Genomic DNA, 17730 nt, shown 5'->3' with positions numbered 1-17730 from the left:
ACCAGCCTGGCCAACATGGCAAAAACCCTTCTCTACTAAAAATACAAAAGTTAGCTGGGCATGGTGGCACATGCCTGTAGTCCCAGCTATTCGGGAGGCTGTGGCAGGAGAATCGCTTGAACTCGAGAGGCAGAGGTTGCAGGGAGCTGAGTTTATGCCACTGCACTCCAGCCTGGGCAACAGATCAGGACTCTGTCAAAAAAAAAAAAAAAAAAAAAAAAAAAAGAGGTTCAGTGGAATGTTTTTGTCAGGAGAGAAAGGGTCATTACAGCTCAAGTTGGCTTTTGCCAAACTCAACAATCACTGTTTTGGTGGCTCCTGAGGCTCCTAATGAGGACACTGACAGTCGTTAAATAAACAAGTGATTAAGTTGAGAAGAGATTGGCTAACAGAGGTTCCGTGTGTGCTCATTGTCATCGATGTTAGCCAGTTTCATGACAGTGACCTGCCTGGGCTCCACCTCTACCATTAAAGAGAAACACTAGCGATGATGGCTTATAGTTCACGTAGCTTTACCATTTATAAGCATTTTCCTATACATCAACCAGTTTGATTTGTCTTTTCAACTCTTAGCTTTATGCAGTGTCATTTCCTATAAAGGAAAGTATAGCAAATATACAAGAGGTACTCAGAAAATACAAGAAGAAAAAAACTAAAAAGAATAAGGGATCAAAAGATATTTTTTTAAAAACGCACATTGGATGAAAAATTAGAAATTTAATTCCGGTAATGGAGGACAAAGTCTTTGCCAAATTGATAAAGCTTTGGGAAATTCTGATTATGGAAAGGACCCAAATGTAGACAATCACATTCTAAATTCCTGGCTCCATGCTATGTGTCCAGTTTCTGTGTTTTTAAATGTATGCAGCATTTTTAACATCACAGATTTATTAATATGTTGAATATCATTGCTACTTTATATAAAAAGTATCTTTTCTGTCTACTATTTAAGAATTCTTGCTGTATTTATCATTCTGTTTTCTCCAAGTAGACAGAGGGCCGATGTATTTGATACCAGAACACATCTTTGATTTTGTCATGGGGAGCAGTGTGAAAATAGGAGTCACAAGGCCAGGCGTGGTGACTCATGTCTGTTATCCCAGCACTTTGGGAAGCCAAGGTGGGCAGATCACCTGAGGTCAGGAGTTTGAGAACGTCTGGCCAATATGGTGAAACCCCACCTCTACTAAAAATACAAAAAAATAAAAATTAGCTGGGCGTGCTGGCCCCACGCCTGTAGTCCCAGTGACTGGGGAGGCTGAAGCAGGAGAATCGCTTGAACCTGGGAGGCAGAGGTTACAGTGAGCCGAGATTGCACCACTGTACTCCAGCCTGGGCAACAGCGCGAGACTCCGTCTCAGAAAAAGAAAAAGAAAAAAAAAAATGAGTCACTTAACACAAACTTATTTTAAGCACAATTTATTTACAATTTAGAAAAAAGAAAAATTGCTGTGTAATGGGGCTTGAAGAGAAAAAGAAATAAAATTTGTTGAGGGAGGTGTGAGCTTGTTCTGGGTATTGATTTCCTTTGAGGGGCAATGAGGAAGGATTATGCCAGGGTGTTTCTTGTTGCTTAAATGTTCCATGAAACACCAAAATTGCAGAGGTATTAGTAGTTAGAAAGAATGTAGAAACATCCCTCCTTCTGATTAATGACTGCCCACTGAGGAGTCCTTCAAAAGCCAGAAGAAACCTAAAATATCATCCTAGAAAGTTGGAAGGAGGCATTTGACAAAGTCTTTGCTAGCTATGTGACTAGGATAAGGATGTGTCGGTATATCATTATGCAACTTGATGAATTCTCGGTCAGCTGAACAGTCATAGTCATATTAGCATAGAATAGTGATTCGGGTCAGGCACGATGGCTCATGCCTGTAATCCCAGCACTTTGGGAGGCTGAGGCAGGCGGATCACCTGAGGTCAGGAGCTCAAGACCAGCCTGACCAACGTGGAGAAACCCTGTCTCTACTAAAAGTACAAAATTAGCCAGGGTGGTGGTGCATGCCTGTAATCCCAGCTACTTGGGAGGCTGAGGCAGGAGAATCACTTGAACCTGGGAGGCGGAGGTTGCAGTGAGCCGAGATCACACCATTGCACTCCAGCCTAGGCAACAAGAGCAAAACTCCGTCTCAAAAAAGAAAAAGAAAAAAAAAAAGTGATTTGATTTCTGGCCTGTAATAGGTGCTTAATGAATCTTGGATGAATAAATGAATGAATGAACAAAGAAATGAAAGAATGAACCAGCCAACTGACCAGGACGATGTCCATAGAGGTCTACATGGGATTCCCTCACCTTGGTCTTGTTGTGTTCAACATTTCTATCAATGATTTGAATCCCAGACACACAAAGCATATTTACTATACTTGGAAACAGAACAAATCTGGGAAGATCATTAATGTAATAGATCACAGAAGAAAAATCCAATATGATCTTGCCAGGTTAAAAACAGGGTCAAGATGTACAGGCATCAGCCAAAGCCCTATGTATGAGTTTAACATGTCAACTGGACCTTGGGAGCCTCCTATTTTGAGGGCGATCATGAAAGAGACTGGGAAGTGTTATATCCTTCCCCATCATTCAGCCTTCTCACAGAAGTTCCAAAGGCTATTTGGTGGTAAAACTCCTTTCTGCTTGCTAGTCCTCATCCTTTTTCCTCCTTTTATGGTATTTGACACTATTTTACACTGTTAACTTGATGCCCTTCACAGAACCTTTCTCGAATTTCATGATTCCACTTTGGTCTTATTTCCCTCGTTTTCTAATTTGTCCTTCTTTGTTTCTTTTACCCTCTTTTTAAAGTTTTTCCTTTACCTTTACACTTAAAAGGTAGTGTACCCTAAGCTCTAATCTTGGCATACTTGAAATCTGTATCTCTCCCTGGTTGTTTAACATTCATTTAAAATAGATTTTGTTGAGAACCCGCTATGTGCCCAGAAGTGTTCCAAGAGCTCTTAGAATACAGTGGAGAATAAGACAACAATTTCTGCCTTTAAGGAGCCTGTATTCTAGGAGGATGGGAAGTGATGAACAAATAAGTGAATAACAGTGTTGAGTTGTGGTTAAAGCTATGATGAAACTCAAATCCAGATTAAGGGGACCAGGAATGTCAGGGCTGCTATTTTAGACAAGAGTCAGGGAGAGTCCCCTGAGAAGATGGCATTTGAGCAGAACTGGGCATCTTGTACTCCCAGGGCTGCCTTCACACTGAAGACTCCCGGATGCTGCTCTCTGGCCAGCCCCTCTCCTCTGGAGCCATATTCCTGAATGCCTCTTAGTCCCTGCAGGATGTCCTAAGAGCACCTTCAACCACGCTTGATAATCTCCCCTACCAAACTTCTTCCTTCTCTTTGGTTCCCCATATTAGTTCCCAGCATGACCATCTCCTCACTCACCCAAGCTAGAAACTCTAGCCTCCCCTTCAAATCCTCCTCCACCCCTACTCATACAGATCCAATCCAGTGACATCTGGGTCCTCACTTCCTCCCCGTGCCATAGTTCAAGTTCACACTATCTCTTACTTGTACTGTTTCAGGAGACTCCTGACTAGTTTGCCAGCCTCTAGTCTCATCATACCCCACCCACCCTGTCTTCCACATTACCAATAGAATGACCTTTGTAAAGCACGATCAGCTCTGCTCTTGAGCCTTCTATCTCTACTTACTGCCTCCAGGGCTAGCAAGGTGTTCAACCTACCTGGTTCCCAACCTACTGGCTCAGCCATCTCCCTTCAGTCCCTCTGTCAGAAAAATCACTTCCTGACCCTTTGACAGTACCCTCTTTTTCCTCTCATATGCCCTTCAATTTTTCCTAGAACTCTTTCCGTTCCTCTTTCCTACCTTTCCCTTCCCTACCCTACCCAGCAGGTTTCTAAGCATTACTGCAATAGCCAACTCAACTCTGCAAAGCTTTTTTCAAATTCTCTTCCCCCTCCATCCATTTTCTTTGTTGTGATACGATAGTGCTTGTGGCAGGCAGGAGCACCCTGTTTTAGAAGAGTTTTCTGTGTCCCATTAGCCGTGGGTTACCTGGAGACAGGCATCGTCACTTGTGCATGTCTGTGCTGCTTGTAGATGTTGGCACTAGGGAGGTTACTTCATGCATGTTTACTGAGCTGGCTGCAATTATACAGAAGACTTACAAACATATAAGTCAAACCACGTGAAACTGCTGTTCTTCTTGGTCAATATCAGCAATTTCATATGTTTATTCTAATCTGTTTTGTTCAGTATTTTGTATTCCTGTTTTGGCTTTCAGAAGTGTTCTTACCTTCGACCAGACTGCCTTAGAGCATGGGGCTCGAAGAAATATTTTCAGCTCTGGAAGACATTTTCCATCCTACTTCTACATATAGAACTTTTCTGGCCAAAAATGGATGCATATCTCAGAAATGTAATAAGCAATACTCTTCTCTCTTCCTCTTGACAATTGTTTTTCAAATGGTTTATCATAAACATCAGTGAGATCTTGAGGCTGTTATAAAGTGATATAATGGTAATTTCTAGAATTGTGATACATTATCCTAGTGAAAAGAAAATTATGAAGTTGTGAATAAGGCAAAAGTGATGAATTGCTCATTTCCATGTAGTTTTTCAGGCGGAAAGTAGATGCAGGTATCAACTGGAGGATGTGTGAATATTTTGTCTAATGGTTTTGATCTCGATATAGAACTAGAGTTGTTCTTAAATTAAGAATGTCTTTCATATTCTGCCTTTTCACCAGCATCACTATTAAAATAATATTCTTAAGCAACAGCCAAAACATTATTAGGATCTGCTGGTTCTATAATCAAATGATTTTGCTGGACACTTTAAAAACCAATAACAGCTAATCACAGTGTCCTCTTTTGTGCTGAATTGAATTTTGTTATGGTTTTAATTCTCATTTGAACTGCTGGGAAAGCAAGCCTGTTACATACCAACACTTGCCACCTTTCTATATTTGAATGGACCTAAGTAGTCTTTGCAAAAAATGTCTAAGACTGTCCTATCCGGACACACCATAGGGTTTTCCCATGGAAATAATTATATCACAAACGAAACTTTTTTCTAAAGTCTGTGGTTTTAGGCTGCCATACTTCTCAATCCCCTGACCAGGAGACGATAAAATTGGCTGGGGCCTTAATTTGAGGGAATACATATTTGATTGTGGGCGTGGTCTTCTAAGACAATGGTAAAGGGAAAAGCAAGATGTAAAATTAAATGTTGAAACAAGCTAAACTGGTTTTCAAAATCTTCTCGAGTGTAACACATCTAGAAGTTTTAAATATTAAGAAGGTTTGAGGGATTATCTAAAACCAAGGTATTAAAAGATCAGGTTTTTAGAAGATTTTGATTCAGTACCTTATACTTTTTTTTCAAGGAGTTGAGCAAGAAACCATCAAAACTTAGGAGAGTGATTTTAGGAGAGGGTGTTCTCCAACTTGTCTTTATGTTTGCCTCCAAGATAAGTGTTAAGCCCAACCAACTAGCAGACTATTCATGATCTGGGAATCCTATCAATGGTCATCCCTATATTTGACTTGAGTCTCTCTAATCTTTTATAGGGACGGCGAAGGCCAGTTGGTCAGCCAAATGCATAAAAAATGGTGCAGAAATTAGTGATGCTTGGAAACATATGGCTCATAATCATGATAAAGGCTTATATGTTGGTATGGGTTGAGAATGTTGGCCTCATGGTATCTGGGTATGCAAGAAGGCAAATCATTATTGGTATACTAGCCTTTATGTTGAATATTTAGAGAGCTCTTGAAAACACCCCTTTGATTTGGAGTGAGGAATTCTAATGAGTAAAACTCCATATAGAAATAACCATATCCAATTAAAAAACTATTTTGATTTTCATTCCAAGAAACTACCAAAATGTCAGCTAGATATACTTGTGAACATGTTATGCTTATTTTTAAATAAGGAAGGGTGCGTTTTTACAAATTAGGCTTGAGTTTCTCTTACTATCATATATATTAACTATAGACAAGGGAGTGGGTTCTAATAACAAATTGCTACATTGCTATCGTTAAATCCATGTTTGAGTTTTCTTCCCTCTAATGTATTTTTCTCCCCCTCTTTAATTTATATTTTTAAAAAGCAATGTACTTATCTAGAAATTGTATGAAAGACAAATATTTAAGAAAGTAAATAGAGACTATGGGCACGTCCTTTGAATATGTTTTGCCAGGGTCGAGGGGTAAATGAAATAAACTGATACATCATAAAGGGACCACACAGGAAAGAAAGTGTCATGCCTATGCAAAGACATGCATTCTCCTTAGAGACGACATATATTGCTGTCGACCAACAAAGTCACGTGGTGGGAGGGGGCTCTTTTCTTTCTCCTTCACATCCCCTCCTCTGATGTCACAAATCTATTTTTTCCTGGGAGAATTAATTAGCATTCATTGGGTGTACTTGGCTAGAAGAAATGAGGTGGGGAGAAGGAGAGAGAGAGAGAGATCGAGATTGAGATCTTAAGAAAGAGAGCAAGGAGGAAGAGCCCGGTGCGGAGCAGGTCCTTCTCCCCCACCCCCCTACCCCCAACTCCCACCAGAGCCGCATTGAGACTGTAGGCACCACCGGGCGCCGAATGGCTGTTTTCTAACTGGGATCCTCGGTGACGTATGGCTGCCTGCCCCTTGGCAGCTGTCTTTATGGACCAGTAGGCAGAGTGAAATTGACGCTGACAAGACTTTTGCATCTTGGAAGGGACTGTAATCTACTGTAGTGAAGAACAGAGCCTCTCAATCAGACGGGTGTAAATAAGAGACGGAGGGGAGTCCAAAAGAAAAGGAAGAGGAGGAAAAACAAGTGTGTGTTGGGGGGAACAGGGGGAAAAGCATTTTTGGTGGATGGTATGAAGCCAGCCATGGAAACTGCAGCCGAGGAAAATACTGAACAAAGCCAAGAGAGAAAAGGTACCCAGCGCTCTGACAATAGCCTGTTTAAAGCTTTTCACTGGGGGGTGCTTAAAAAGGGTTAGCTGGGTTTTGTCTCTCTTTTAAAATGGCTCTGAGACAATCCCTATGGCATGGTCTTGCTTTCAGGGTTGATTTTTTTCCTGTGGGCTGATGTTAAATTAATAGAGCAGCCTTTCTTTAATCCATTCCTGTTCCAAATCTTTCTACCGACGTGATATTTCATAGAGGGATGTCTATAGTTTGTCACCTTGGGCAGATGAGTTGGGGAAACTGTCTTTTTTTATTAATATAATTAATCATAACTTAGGTCTTGTGTCCTGCATGTTATATTCCAGGAACATGGAATGTGTAGTTTTCTGCTAATGCTGAGGAGGAACTGGAGGGGCATGCATGTTAATTCTGCTTTGGTTCCGCTAATGCTGTAGTGATTTGGGCATTCTCTAATTTTCTTATTCTAATACGATTGCTCTTTCTTGTATCAGGCCCTGACTACGACATGTAATAATCATTTACAGTTGGAGCTTCAGAGAGGGGACATCAGCTCTGTCACCCAGTGCTGATGGAAAGGCAGGGCGGGGGATCTTCTGCTAATTATGACTTGGAGACTGGGGGGAAGAAAATTGATAAAGGTCCTATTTCTTAAAGAGAATCTTGGAACGTACCACAATTTTCATGTACAGAATGGTTTTTTGGAGGAATAAAGTGTTTTTGCAGTAAGAAAATGGCAGAAAGTAGGAACTAAAATTAATCTCTTTTTTCTAAATAATGACTGATTTCAAGTTTGATGTCCCATAGAATCAGCTCAGCCACTGTTAGGTTAATGGATCTCACTGCATTGTAATTTTCCCTCACTCAAAGTCATAGACTGTCATAAATGCACAAAAACATATTCTGTAACCCAGTGGCTCTAATTTAAAAAGCCATCATGCTAAGGTTATTTCTCACAGCCCTTGCGTCCACTGATAGTCACTAAAGAGTAATTCTCCAGTACGGGGACAAAAGTTCGTTTTATTTATAAAGATACAGGCTGAACCATATGAAATTGCTGATAGTCAACCATTTTAAACCTACAAAAACGGCAATTACATGTACTTCAGCTTCACAGTATGCTGGGGTAAAGACTGCTTGTTTTTATATAAAATTTCATTGGTACACAATAATATTTTATCCTAAACAGAGCAATTTTACTTTTTAAATTAATTTTTTTAGGTATCACACAATACACATAACATAAAATTTACCATTTTAAGTATGCGATTCAGTGGCATTAAGTACATAGCACCTTAATTTTAAAATCGTTTGTTTAGTTCAATCCTCGTATCAAATCTACACCTCCCCACCAAAAACCCAGCCTGTATTTTCTTGCGTGTCTTTAAAAAAAAAAATCTTCATCAATGATCAAATAGCTATAAGAGAAGCTCTTGGGAATATTTATCAAGATGAAGAAGTGAGATCAAAGTTTTTTCCATGATGACTAGAGACTAAGTTGATTGCATGTTGTCGGGGTATGATAATGTAATAGCATCGTCCCAAGGAAACCTATCACGATTTTATCCTAAAATGATGATTTTACTTAGTGCATACTTTTAATTTTTATTAATGTGGTATTCAACCATGGCAGATAAAACCATTTTGGTCTTTGCAAAAAAATCCCTTTTTTAAATTTCTCTCTGAAAGGAAGCAAAGGTCATATAACCAATATAAAATCATTACTACACAACTGTGTTATCTTATCACTTAGTCTTATGGACTGCTATTATTTTATGTCAATTAAATCTTATTTAATAACAGATCTACAGGTTGCTAGTACATCCCTGACAACCTGTATATGAAAAGTCATTAGTTGTTATTTTAGAGACAAAATTAGAAGCAAAAGATAATTTCTGAAGGAACTTTAAAAATTACCTAAATGTATAAACACTAGCTGCTTGTTAAATAATTGAAAAATATCACACTACCAGAAGCTAGTGTGACATGTATGGTACATGCTTGAATAAGAAAACAAGCCAGGGGATTTGTTTTTCCTGATCTACAGCAAGAGGGGTTGTGATTGTTGTGTGACCCACCATAATTGTTGATCTGGAGGGTGGCTTATCTAATCTGCATTTAGATGAACAAGTTCATATGCTGGCTACATAAAATCAAAGCCCACACAAGACACTTTGTAGTTTCCCAATTTGCTCACCCATCATCATTAAGGTACACATAGGATAAAATGATAGCCACAAATGTTTCTGCGTGATTGTCACATCAGTATTCCTTCAGATTTAATTTTAAGTTTATTAAAAAATTATTTTTCCATTGAAATTAACATTTGAAAACTTGACATAATTATTTATAGAATGTGTTATATAATTCTTGAGCTGGTGGATCCGTTTTTTATGTTTTAAGCCTTTCAGCAAAGGATTTTATTCATTAAATTTAATCCTGTAAATTTTGTCACTTTACGCAGAGTTTTTTTATGCACATATATATTTTTTTTCCTGTGTTCCTCCTTTCCCATCTGTTTTCAATGGTTGGTGATGGAGTGATGCCTGTCTCTTAATTTGGGGCATTATTGCCCAATGGCTAATACCCAATAGCATGTGAATTAATATCTTTGGATAATTATTGCAGTGTCTATTAAGAACTAAGAATGTAAATTAAACTTAGCTTTATAAATTGAACTTGCTTTTCTAGTTGGGATCTTTCCTGGGAGTTTCAGCGGGACAACACAACCCAGCTATTGTGATTCACTAACTCCTACAAAGAGAGCTCTTTCTTTAAAGTTAATCACAATGACTTTGTTTCTACTTTAGACAAAATCCGTGTCCTTAAAAAAGGAAAGCATTTGTGTTTTTTCAGTCTCATAGTTTTCATCACAGAATGCTACCAGATACCAAAATTCACAAGAAGTATTTAGTAGATATTTAGGGATTTTTAAGGAAAACAAGCAGATTTTCTTAGATGGATGTAAGAAATGCCAAATTATTACAAATGATAGTTTTTAAATTAAAAGCATTAACGTGTGAAGATTGAGTAAGCAGATTCACTGACATGGAATAAGCAGAGGAAATGAATAAGACAGAATCAAAAGAAACAGATCATGGAACCCAATAATAAAAAGATGGAGAGTCGGTTTCCATTGATTTCAGTGGAGTATTACTTGTTGTCATTTCATTTGTGAAAATAAATGCATCTGAAATTGCTGAGAGTGGATAATCATTGAGTAGAAAAACAATTGAATCATAACAACTTTATATGCTCTATTATGGGGGAAAAATCTATCTGTTATGAAAATTATTTTCATTATATGTAGGTAATTGAATTCTACTGAAACAATTATAGTCAGGTTAGTTAACTTCCTATGAATCATTGCTGAAATAAATTACAGGCATCAGATTAAATTCCTAACCACACAGGAAGAAAAATATAGTGAATGGGAAACAATGTGTAATTTAAAATAAATTACAGGATATAGTCAAAGTAAGAAATGAATTTAAATTATTGACTTCCTTAAAAAATTAATATATCTATTTTAATCTTTTTGATCAAATAGATACAATTTCTTATTTTTTTTTTAATTTAGCAAAATGTATGCACTTTTGGCTCTCATTTTTCGTTTAGGAAGAAAAACACTCCTCTAGCATATACGACTTGTGTGATTAAAAACCCAAAGGGACACATAACACACGTTACACTATTCCTGATGATCTGCGAATTATTGCATTTTGAAATTTGTGTTGACATTTTCTAACTTGGCTATATAAATATGGTACAGAGGAAGTTTTAGATGCAGTTATTATCTGTAAGAATTTGCCAAGGTGGACATCTGAAGAGTTGGTGTCTGGGGAATAGGCTGTAGAGAAAAGTGGCTGGCCAGATGGTGCGGAACATATGTGGTAGGTATGATACAGCTTCCTTTGATTTTTTTTTTTTTTTTAGAACATTTAAATGTGGAAAAGATCTCAACGAGCCATTTGGTACATCTTCTACTTTTACATTATTAATTCCATTAGGATTTTTTTTAAAGACTTGGCCTTGCTATTTCGTTAGAAAAAGAATTCTGGGCCATTTCTGGAAATTTAGATTTGCCTTCCCTGAAATTGAGTGTAAACCCTGAATTAAGATTATTATGATTTTCAAGATCACATTTCTCTGTTATTTGGAAGTACAGGGTCAATTTACACTAAATGATCTTAATAAAGTGACTTAGTCTTGATGTATCTGAGAACATGCAAAATAACCAGTGTCCCCATGACTTAAACTTCCACTCTCTGTGACTGTGATGGATTGGATTGTTACAAAGACACTCTCGCTTTTTTCTCCTTTGGACCAAATGTACATACATGGGAGATAGTTGGCCAGGAGTAGGGATGGCCATGGAATGGAGGAAGAAAGTGACCACACCGACTGTTTTTAAGAGAGGAAGGTTACAATCCCAGTTTCACAAATGTGCTTTGTTGTTCATTCATTTATTCGTTTAATGGTGTTCTCTGCCGGGTGTGGTGGCTCATGCCTGTAATCCCACGACTTTGGGAGGCCGAGGCGGGCGGATCAAGAGGTCAAGAGATCGAGACCATCCTGGCTAACATGGTGAAACCCAGTCTCTACTAAAAATACAAAAACAAAATTAGCCGGGCGTGGTGGCGTGTGCCTGTAATCCCAGCTACTCAGGAGGCTGAGGCAGGAGAATGGCATGAACCCGAGAGGCGGAGGTTGCAGTGAGCCGAGATAGTGCCGCTGCACTCCAGCCTGGGTGACAGAGCGAGACTCTGTCTCAAAAAAAAAAAAAAAAAGAAGTGTTCTCCTTTGAAATGTCATTCTTCCTCTGTCCCTTCAACTCACGTTACAGGAGTACAAGGGTGCTAAGTCATCGTAGGGACCATTAGGGGTAGTATAATCTTGGTTTTAATAATAATTTTGCTGATTGGTGGCAGATTAAATAGCAGACAAAATGCCATAGACGAGAATTTTGATCCTTAGCCAGCTGAGTGATATTTCTCTCAAAGAGTGTATAAGAGAAAATGTAATAATTTCCTATTTGATAAGCTGATTTTATCAATTGCATTAACTGCTTTATGTAGCCAAGCCTTACTATGCTGTATTTAAAATCAAGGGTCAACACACTTTTTCCGTAAAGGTCAGATAGTAAATATTTTAGGTGCTGCAGACCACTCAGTGTCTGTTGTAACTATTCAAATCTGCCACTATAGCATGAAAGCAGCCCTAGATAGTATGTAAACAAATGGGTGCAACTGTGTTCCAATAAAACCTTATAAATAAAAACAGATGGCTATAATTTACCAACCTTTACTATATTTATAGCATTGTTATGGCATTCCTTAATATTTTAAATAATAGCTAAAAATGAAGGATAACAAATATAGCTTTGAAAGACCTTGCTCAGTGAATATGGTCTTTCTTGGAAGCTCAGTGTTTGTCACTTAGTTGCTTCCGGTGATAATTTCCTAGGTGCTAAGAAGCATGACAGTCTGAAGTTCATTTGTTCAGCCTTCTCACTAAATTACATTAAATAAGTAAATGGGGAAAAATAAACAAAGCATTGTTTTGCTTTCCTTTTTGCAATTTCCCCTTGTTTCATGCCCACCTTTGGCAATGACCACTCACAGCTGTGTCTGTCTTCATAAGCCACCACTGGTCACCTCATCTCTATCTTCTACTCTCTTAGGGGGAACATTTTGCAGTTTTCCCTCTGCAGGGCATAAACCATTTTCCCATTTCTTGCCAGGTGCCCAGAATCAAGACATTTTAAAAGACCTTTTGAGCCAAGGCATCCTCTTGGAATCCTGTGACTGCCTTTTAGGTGTTGGGATCCTGTCCTTGGGATTAAAATGTATACTGTGTTTTTTGAAATTTTATAAATAACTTTATATTTAATGCCTTTATTTAAATTTGGCTCAAAAATATAAAATAGAAGTGATTTTTCTTTTCTTTCATATCTAAAGATTTACTGTTGTAAAAAGGCCCCTCCAGAAGTGTAAGTCCGGGGATTTGGAACACATCCATCCAGTTGCCTATCCCATCGGTGTGTCTTCTGGATCTATTCTTTTTTTTTTTTTTTTTTTTTAATCCTGAATTAAGGGTCTTAGGCATGGCTGCCATGTTTTTCTCAGAAAACACGTTAACATTGAGCAGTCCATGGTTTTTCATTGTCATTGCCTAGCAGCCTGTGCTTGCTTGTCCAAACATCTGGAGACTTACCCCATCCATATGAGGAGATGAGCACAGAGCATGGATGAATCTTCTGCAGAGATACCCTGAATTGCATGGCCTGGCTTGGGTAAAAGTCAGCATGGTGGGGGATCTAGAGGTCCATTTCTGGTCTACAGGGTCCCAGGGTGCTCCCTTCCTTTCAACCAAATATTTATTCAGCCAGTGTTTATTGGGCACCTGTGTGCTGAGTATGTAGAGACAAATTTTTTAAAAGGATAAAAATTTCCAGATCAAAAGTGATAGAACTACTTAGAATCCTCTTGCTTAGGGGTCTATGTGGAGGGCTCATAGCCCCTTTACCAAGAGGAAATCAGATCATACCATGAAGTGCCTTGACCTTCTGTTTTTTTTCTGTCAGCCCCACTGGGTTTTCTTGCCTTTGGAGAATGTAGCAACATCTATTTCTGAGAGAGAATCTCCTGAACAGTAAAGCAAAAATCTAAATCTGTTTTTTGGGTTTTTTTTTCCTTCTTTTTTTGAGACAGAGTCTCACCCTGTCACCCAGGCTGGAGTGCAGTGGCATGATCTCAGCTCACTGCAACCTCCACCTCCCAGGTTTAAGTGATTCTCCTGCCTCAGCCTCCAGAGTAGCTGGGACTATAGGCATATGCCACCATGCCCGGCTAATTTTTTTTTTTTTCCTGAGATGGAGTTTTACTCTTTTTTTTTTTTTTTTTTTTGCCCAGGCTGGAATGCAGTGGCGCGATCTCAACTCACTGCAACCTCCATCTCCTGGGTTCAGGCAATTCTTCTGCCTCAGCCTCCCGGGTAGCTGGGACTACAAGTGTGCGCCACTATGCCCAGCTAATTTTTGTATTTTTAGTAGAGACAGGGTTTCACCATGTTGGCCAGGCTGGTATCAAACTCCTCACCTCAGGTGATCTGGCTGCCTCGGCCTCCCAAAGTGTTGGAATTACAGGCATTAGCCACCACACCTGGCCAATTTTTTTATTTTTATTTTTTATTTTTTTTTTATTTTTAGTAGAGACAGAGTTTCACCATGTTGGCCAGGCTGGTTTTGAACTCCTGACCTCAAGTGATCTGCCCGCCTTGGCCTCCCAAAGTGCTGGGATTACAGGTGTGAGCCACCGCACCCAGCCCACAAAAATCTCAATCTAAGGAAGGCTGAAAGTTAAGAAATTTTAAGAAGCCTGAGATAACATCAGTAGCTTAGGCCCTGGACCGTTTCTTTAGGAGACACAGAAGCACAACTCAACTGCAAATGCACCTCAGAAAAACTCTCATTGGGTTAACTGTTGCCTCAGCAGAAGAGTAGAAAATTGCAATACATGCAGAGGTCACAGTAGGATGTATGGTGGTTTCCAAAGTGTGCCCTCTTGAGTGAAATTGCTAAGGTTCACATTCAGGCTTCTCTACCTCCTGGCTGAAAGATCTTGGGCAAGTGATCATTACCTTCTCCTTGCCCTCGGGTTGTTCCCTTGTAAAAATGGAATAATAATAGTACCTATTTCAGAGGGTGGTTGTGACACATGTAATAAATACCACATGCTGAGTGCAGTGCATAGTACATCATAAGCACTCCACAGATTTTTGCTGTCATCATCATTGACCACAAAAATAGTTTCATTGTGCAGTTCTGATCTTATCCCAGCATCTTTTCTGTACCTCCCTACCCTGGTTTTAAATGAGTTATGTATACCTTACCTTGAAGTCAAAAAGATTTTTTCTAAAACACTCTAGAAAAGCATGTTTCTGCTTCCAAACTTGAAATACCTTACAAGTTTTCAGAGATTGTGGAGAGTGGAGTTGGGATTTTATAAAGGCTTTGTGAGGTTTTACTTGCCTCACACTGTGGCTTTAGTAGGTTCTTCTCCTCAGAGACCTGAACTGCCAGATGGTGCGTTATGACCTGATCTTCTGATGGAATCATTACCCACATCAATGGCACAATCTTTTTTTTTAATCCTTAAATATTTGTGGTGCCCCAGAGGATATAACCCCTTATTAGGTTTTATGGGATTCTCGGAGATAAACTGGCCATAGCGACCTTATGATCTCTTTGAGATTTGAAGATTGTAATTCAACTAACTTTTATGAGAAGCCTACTCTGTGCCAGGCAAATTGGTAGGTATTTTTCTTTGCAATCCCCTAAGAAGTGGGAAATATTGTATCATATTACCAGATAGAGACCTGAGTCCTCAGGAAGTGCCAGCTGTCACCATGTGTGTAATTAAGCAGTGGTTCGAGCCCAAGACCAGTAGCCCTTTCTGTATAGCACATGGGAGAAAATTGGAACAGGATTTAATCCAGAACATTCTAGACTCTGATGTTCTGAGTTTAAGATAAGGTGACAGACAATACTGCAGACGTCAATGGGAGGACAAGCATTTCATCCAAGAAACAGCAGACCATTGGGTTGTTTGCCAGGTTTTCTGGACTAGAGCTGGGTACCCATACAGAGAGGGAGCCTGCGTTCACCTTTGCTAGTGCAGCTGGCAATAATTATAGTGCTCTGTTAGTGCTCTGTTGGTCTGAAAAGAAAACAGAAAGAAAAATATTATTGTGAGAAGCCAAATTTTCACTATAAATAGTATCTTCCCCAAATGAGCATTTTAAGAAGCAGGATATGGTGTGTGTGGGGGAAAGATGTAGAAAATAAAGATCATTTTGGTGATTTACATAAACTTCAATTTAGAAACGGAGGACATTCTCAATGGATCATGCTGGTACTGAAGGGTTGCATTTCAATAGCATATTTTTTAAACTCGCCATTTCCTTTCTATGGTAAAGAATAAATAAAAATGCTGATATAGAATCTTTGCTGGAGATAGAGACACTGACTCTTTGCCACCTGAAATTGGCAGTGAACAGCAGAGCTGAAATGGAAATTGGCAGGTACCACTGGATGTACCCAGGCTCAAAGAACCACCAGTACCATCCCGTGCCAACCCTGGGGGACAGGGCTAGCCCCTTGAGCAGTCCAGGTAAATACAGCCTTGGGGTGAATTCTAATAGCAAGTCAACTGTTATCTTTAATATTATTTGTAATGGCTCTTGCAGCTTGGTGATATTTTATGTTTTGCTTGGTGCATTAATTTGTTCACACGGGCATGGGTGGAATTCGCCCTATAAACATTTTTTAATCATCTTTCTTTTTCTCTCTCCCTCTCCATTCCACCCCATCTTTCTCCACTTTCTTCTCCTTCTTCCCTCTTTCACCTTCAATCACTTCTTCTTCTCAAAGGGAACAATGTACAGTGAGATATGCCTTTGGTTAACCATGAAATTTCCAATGCCTGAACCAATAATGGGGTAGGGGGGCCACCCACATCCCCCATGTGGCCAAGAACTGGGCCAGGGCCTTCAAGGAGCCTTGGCTCTGAGAGTACTGTGAGTGTCCCCAAATGTCTTCCCAGCCCTGCTGCTCTGCACCACCCTCTCACATCAGTCATTGCCTTTGAGAAAGAGAAATCAAAGGTGTGAAAGTAGGATTGGATAACCATGTACCCGATTCCCATCAGGTAGGTTCAGTGGGTCCGGTTTCCATTTTCCTTGCTCGTGAGGAACATTGGCCATTCAGAACCGCTAGGTGCTGGATCTGGGTGAGGTGTGCGACAGCTGATTTGGGGACCTAGAAGGGGCAAAAGGCGAAGCAGTATGAACATCCAACCTCCCACGTTCCCAAAACCAACACAAGTTGTAATGCCCAGCTCAGTTAGCTAAAACTCAATGATTTTGCCAGTGTACAACCATAGTTCAAACTACATAAAATGCAGACATAAAGGGCTGGTGGTAGGTCGGATAAACACAGTAAGAGGCTTAAAGTATTTCTGTGATTTTGCATCAATCCATAACATTTCTCCCAAATGCTTGCTAACTTTTTCAGGAGTAAATGTAGCATGGTACAGCTCCAGAAAGGGCAATCCCAAGGTACAATGTAAGTTACCCATTGAATTGCAAAGTCATAAAATCCATGATTAATAAAACCTTTTCCTTTAAAATCTAAATTGTGTTGTCAGGTTAATTAAAATGAAATCTGACGCTGGATTTAGTTCTGTCTTGGGTTATGCATTCCTTCATCTGTCCTATGGCTATCAGGTGTTGGTTCTGTGTGTGCCTGTGCAGCGCTGGCTAAATAGGGTGAGCATGAGGTGACATCAGCCATCCATTCTCATGGATCCTATAAAGAATATGGAGGGTTCTGGAATCTTGATTTAAAAAAGTCATTAGACGTGATATATCCATACAATAGCTACTATTCAGCAATAAAAAGGAATGAAATATTTGTGCATGCTACAACATGGATGAACCTCAAAAACATCATGCTAAGTGAAAGAAGCCAGACACAAGAGACCAAATGTTCTACCACTCTGTTTATGTTAAATTTACAGAATTGGTGAGATAAGAAGTAGATTAGTGGTTGCCAGAGGCTGAGAGAAGGGAGGATTGGGGAGCAACTACAGATGGGTACAAGGGATCATTTTTGCTGTGATGAAAATGTGAAAATGTTCTAAAATTAGATTGTGGTGATGGTCACACAACGCTGTACATTTACTCAAAATCATTGAATTGTATACTTGAAACAGGTGAATTTTATAGAATATAAATTGTATCTCAGTAAAGCTGCTTTTAAGAAAAAAGC

The 17730-nt window shown here is 39.3% G+C and overlaps 1 protein-coding gene across 10 annotated transcripts in view; it reads left to right on the top strand.

The window, feature by feature from the left end:
* The window catches only part of GPM6B (glycoprotein M6B), a 166793-nt gene that overhangs the window by 114064 nt on the left and 34999 nt on the right, over positions 1-17730 (top strand). For 3 of the 10 annotated variants that reach the window (XM_055376011.2, XM_055376013.2, XM_055376008.2), the window contains exon 2: positions 15953-16072. The exons of 3 other annotated variants lie outside the window; for them this stretch is intronic. In XM_055376011.2, the coding sequence (XP_055231986.1) occupies positions 15953-16072 (120 nt within the window). Of the gene's footprint in view, positions 1-6406; positions 6909-15952; positions 16073-17730 lie in introns of those variants that run through there. 4 more of the 10 variants (XM_004063818.5, XM_004063819.5, XM_004063817.5 and 1 more) reach the window with 4 other exon arrangements.

This window comes from Gorilla gorilla, chromosome X, assembly GCF_029281585.2.
Source record: "Gorilla gorilla gorilla isolate KB3781 chromosome X, NHGRI_mGorGor1-v2.1_pri, whole genome shotgun sequence".
Classification (NCBI taxonomy): Eukaryota; Metazoa; Chordata; class Mammalia; order Primates; family Hominidae; genus Gorilla; species Gorilla gorilla.
Note: the sequence above shows the minus strand (reverse complement) of the source record. Positions and strands in the feature narration are given on the sequence as shown.